Source organism: Verticillium alfalfae, genomic scaffold (genome assembly GCF_000150825.1).
Source record: "Verticillium alfalfae VaMs.102 supercont1.12 genomic scaffold, whole genome shotgun sequence".
Taxonomy (NCBI): Eukaryota; Fungi; Ascomycota; class Sordariomycetes; order Glomerellales; family Plectosphaerellaceae; genus Verticillium; species Verticillium alfalfae.
Genome location: NW_003315027.1, coordinates 1167427 through 1171857, shown reverse-complemented (window position 1 = coordinate 1171857; position 4431 = coordinate 1167427). Strand labels below are relative to the sequence as shown.

The following is a 4431-nucleotide window of genomic DNA, read 5'->3' as shown; positions in this document are numbered from 1 at the left end:
GAGTCGACTTGCAAGTCGAGCACGCCGTGCCCGGGCATCTCGATGCCATCCTCGGGACCCTGGATGACGTCTGGACCTTTCGCTTGGGCTTCATGATGCGCTTCGGTGCGCCGCCCGACCCAATGACGTCCGGGTATAAAATCTCCATAAACTCCTCGTGCTCAAATGAGCGCCCGCGCAAAGCGCGCGACAGAGGCTCTTTCTGGATGGCGAGTCAGCGACAACTCTAACTGAGAACCCTCAAAAACGTGACCGAAAAACAGAGACCAAAAAAAGGAAAATTAAAACAGAGTGCACCGCGACTCACCTCGATATGTGACCTCCATGCCTCCTCAGTCGCCGTGACAGTTCGCGTATTGGGATTGTAGAGGAACTCGGGGTCTTCGCGCAGACCTCTCCACAGACGAAACTTCTTCCGCGCATTATCGGACTTGTTGACAAGGTGGTTCTTGGTCGGATAGGCGGCGTGCTTCTCCTGCAGAGCGGCGGCGGCGCGATCCCAGGCCTCTGCTTTAAAGCTGTGGTTCTCGCGCAGGCCAAGCTGGACGGCCTCGCAGAGGGCGCGAAAGAAGGTAGCCTCGTAGGCTGGGGTCCAGCTGAAGCGCGGCGCACGCTTGTCGCGATCGGACGAGGCGGCTAGGCCGGACGGACCATCGATGGAAAACTCGTCGTCCGACATGACGGGGCGAGGGAGCACCGGACAAGGCGCGATGCCGGTATACAGTGCCGGCGAAGGGCGAACGGGGCGGGATGAGGCTCAATGTGGATGTTGGTGAAAGGGATCGTCGCAGGTCGGGACCGAAGCCGCACGCGCGGCGGTCGTCGGTCGGTCGATGGTGGCGAAGAAGTGGAGGAGATGGATGGGACACCGGTGGCGATGCAGTATTGGGTCGCGGGTCGTGGGGGGAGGGGATTCGTTTCGGGGGGGGGGCACCTGTCGCAATGTGGCAGGCAGGGTCTCGTGGCTGTAGCTCGTTCTTCAGGGTCGCGGGTTGCAGGGTCGCAGGGTCGTAGGGTCGCAGGGTCAGACGGAGACTGTTGAAGGCGAAATCAGCGAGGCTGGTCCGGATGGAGCCCTGTCAGCGTTCCCTGCAGCGCGCAGCACCTTGAATGCCTCAGTTGTACCACCCAGGACAGGTGAGGTAAGGCAAGGCAGAGGCAGAATAGGTGGGCAGGGTCCGAGGGTCTGTCTGTCTGAGAGGCCTGAGGGCCTGAGGAGAGCCGCCTGGAGAGGCTTGACAGCGGCGAGGCGAGCGGGGCAGACAGCGAAAGGACCCCCGGCAGACGGACGCCGACGCTGGGGGGGGTGGGTGGCCCCGGTCGGGGAACGAATCTGGTTGGCTGGTTTTGAATCGACCAATGAGAGAACTGGACGCGTCAGAGAAAATCACGTGGCCTGTCATGTTTCTTTCCGGAACTCCGCTGTCGCTTGCCTCTCCTTGCTGTCCTTGCTCTCCTTGCACTCCCCACCTGTCGTTCTGCGTCAACGCCGAATCAGAAGGCGGGAGTCAGTTCCTTCTGGTGGCCTGGCCCTCGGGTGGCTGACACGAAGGGCTGACAGCAACACTACCTATCGGCTGAGCGGCAAAATGTCGGTTATTCGCTGGAGATGGGATACCGGCAGGTCTCGTCTCGACTCAACTCGGCTCGTTTCTCCTCGCCTCGATCCCTCATCGTTGAGGCTTGTATCGTCGAGGCTATCGATTTCCGCGCCAGCCACTGCATGATGCTTCCGGGGCAACTGCTACTTCGTGTTCCGTGAGAAGTGTTCTAGCGAAAGCTTCCCTTGCCGTGGAGCTGGAACTCGTCGTTTCAAGCCAGGCAAGCCTGAGTCAAGACAAAGAAGGGGGAAAAGGAACTCGTGCGCCGCCAGCAGCCAAGGGCGTCTGCTAAGCGTTTGTTGGCCCGTCCTTTAGGCCACTTCGTGGACCAACTTGCGGTCAAGCAGCATTCGACAACAATGGCTGTCGCTTCTTGGTTGCGAGTAGCAATGGAAGAGCATGCATCACCGAAAAAAAGGGCCATGCCGAGGCCTCCTGTTGAAGTGTCGGTGCGCAACTGATTGCTGGGAGACCAGCAGCCACATGTTTACGACGGCATCTCGTTTCCGCCGCTGTTATTCTTGACTATGCATTTCCCACAGGATTCGGCCTTGTGCTGGATAGAACGGCAAAGGCCAGTATGCTTGGAGCCCGGTTGTCAGCGAAAACAGTTTCGGAAGCATGACGAGGCCATATGCCGTCACGGCCTTGCGTGAGGCCAGCCCCACGCAACAGAGGCATTGGTCGTCTGTCGCGGCTAGCCGGCTCCCTCAAACACGCTTCTCGACGGGATCCCGACTTCGCGACAGATTGACCACGCTTGCAGGTGGCCGAATACCAAGCTCCTGTCAATGTCACACTAACCTGCCTGATCGATGCCGCGTAGAAGAAAGGGTACTAATTCTCTGTTCTCGATGACGAAGGAAGTAGTTAATCGGATGCTTTGCTGGACTTGACAAGGCTAGCTATCCCATTCCAAAGCGGATTTCAGGTCGACAGTGAGAACCGCCGCTGAGCCCCGATACCGACTCAACACGAGGGACACTCAGCATCCTGGCTCTGCTCCATTGCTTGTAGCAACAGCAGTTGCGAGTCAATCGCCGTGCAGCATTTCCCAGTCGGAGATTTTTTTCATCGCCATCCACTACACTACACTGGACTAAACAATCTGCCTCGAAGAGGGGCAGAGAGACACCTGACGACTGGCCATCCATCACCGCTCGCCATGTTCTAGCGCTGAACACTTGCATCCAGCCCGCACGCCGGCCGCCCAGCCAGATCGCTGCAACCCCTGAGCGGCTCTCCCATGGTGGGGGGCGCCAACCCCTGGCTAGCCGATCTCGATGCACATCCCAAACACCCTCCCCGCCCTCCCACGGCTCCCTGATCCCCTGTTTCGACGCTGACTGGGTGAGCAGGCTCTGCCGTCGAACGACAATCCTTGATGGACCTAAAAGAAACACGCAACACGGCCGCAAGTACAGTCCGTGGTCCTGGCCCGCTTGGTCGTCCAATCTGAGACTTGGCGGTCGTCAGCCTCCCTGCTGGGCGAACCACCTCGTCCGATTCCTGCAATATGTAAAGCCGTCAGATCCCCGCGGTCTTGAGGCGCTGCTACCATTACTCATTCTTTTGGCCCCAGAGCTGTCGGGTTTGGTGATATCTTGAGGGTGTTGCTTCTTAGTTTTGACCCATTTCCCTTCTCTCCACGCTCCGTATTTGTCTTCTGTTTTCACCCATTCCATTCACTCTTTGGAACCTTCGTGATAGACTCACAAGGTTCGCTCCATTTCATTGTCCTTGTCCACCTGGCGTGGCATGACATCCTCTCCTTCCGATATCTGACCATAGAACGTCACTCACTTGCATCTTATCTAGTCAGTATGCGTTCACCGGTCCATTCACTGCTCTTCTGCTTGGGCCTGTTTGCCCTCCTCGCCGAGGCGTCCCCTGTTCGGTCCGACACCCGGAATACGATCCAGAAACGCTCCTTCCTCGTCCCGCGTGTCAAGAACGAGAACTTTCAAGGTCACAATGGGCCCCGTCAGCTTTTGAGAGCCTACCGCAAGTACAGTATGCCTGTGCCGCAGGGTCTCGAGGAAACTGTTGCTCGACAGACGGCACAAGCCAAGCTCAAGGCTCGCCGGAGGAACGGCACGGGGGTTGTCAAGGCCACTCCTATCCGCAACGACGTTGAATATGTCTCGCCCATCAAGATTGGCGGCCAGACGGTTACTGTCGACTTTGATACCGGGTCTTCTGACCTTTGGGTCTTCACCTCACAACTCGGTAGACAGGCACAGGCTGGTCACGAAATTTACCACCCTGCCCAGAGCAAAACATTTTCTATGCTTCGCGGAAACAGCTTTGATATTTCATACGGCGACGGATCTGGAGCCGCAGGCAACGTCGGCACGGACGTCGTCGATATTGGGGGCGCTACTGTCACGCGGCAGGCCATTGAGATGGCGACAGCCCTGTCCGCCTCCTTTGTCGAGGATACCGCGAACAATGGTCTCATGGGCCTCGCCTTTTCCAAACTCAACACAGTCAAGCCTCAGAAGCAAAAGACCTTCTTCGACAACGTTATGCCGAGCCTCGCCGAGCCCGTTTTTACGGCTGACCTGAAGAAGGCCGCCGTCGGTGCGTACGAGTTTGGCCGTGTCGACCCCGCCAAGTTTGTTGGTCAGATGACGTACGTTCCGGTCAACACTTCGAACGGCTTCTGGCAGTTCTCGAGCGAAAGCTTCTCGGTCGATGGTGGCACCCCTCAGCCCGGCCAGCCGGTGGCCAGGCCATCGCTGACACGGGCACAACCATCATCCTCGCCAATCCCGCTACTGTCGAGGGCTACTACGCAGCAGTTTCCGGCGCCGTCAACGACAGCAGC

At 58.3% G+C, this 4431-nt stretch overlaps 2 protein-coding genes across 2 annotated transcripts in view; one reads left to right on the top strand and one right to left on the bottom strand.

Moving 5' to 3' along the window:
- VDBG_08596 (conserved hypothetical protein) overlaps nt 1–679 on the bottom strand; it is a gene marked incomplete at both ends in the record, with an annotated part of 1503 nt that extends 824 nt beyond the window's left edge. Inside the window, one exon of the mRNA XM_003001505.1 lies at nt 308–679. Within this exon, the coding sequence (XP_003001551.1) occupies nt 308–679 (372 nt within the window). The remainder of the gene's footprint in view (nt 1–307) is intronic.
- Nucleotides 680–3424: 2745 nt separating this feature from the next.
- Nucleotides 3425–4431, top strand: part of VDBG_08595 (endothiapepsin) — a gene marked incomplete at both ends in the record, with an annotated part of 1386 nt that continues 379 nt past the window's right edge. Inside the window, one exon of the mRNA XM_003001504.1 lies at nt 3425–4327. Coding sequence (XP_003001550.1) covers nt 3425–4327 — 903 coding nt within the window. The remainder of the gene's footprint in view (nt 4328–4431) is intronic.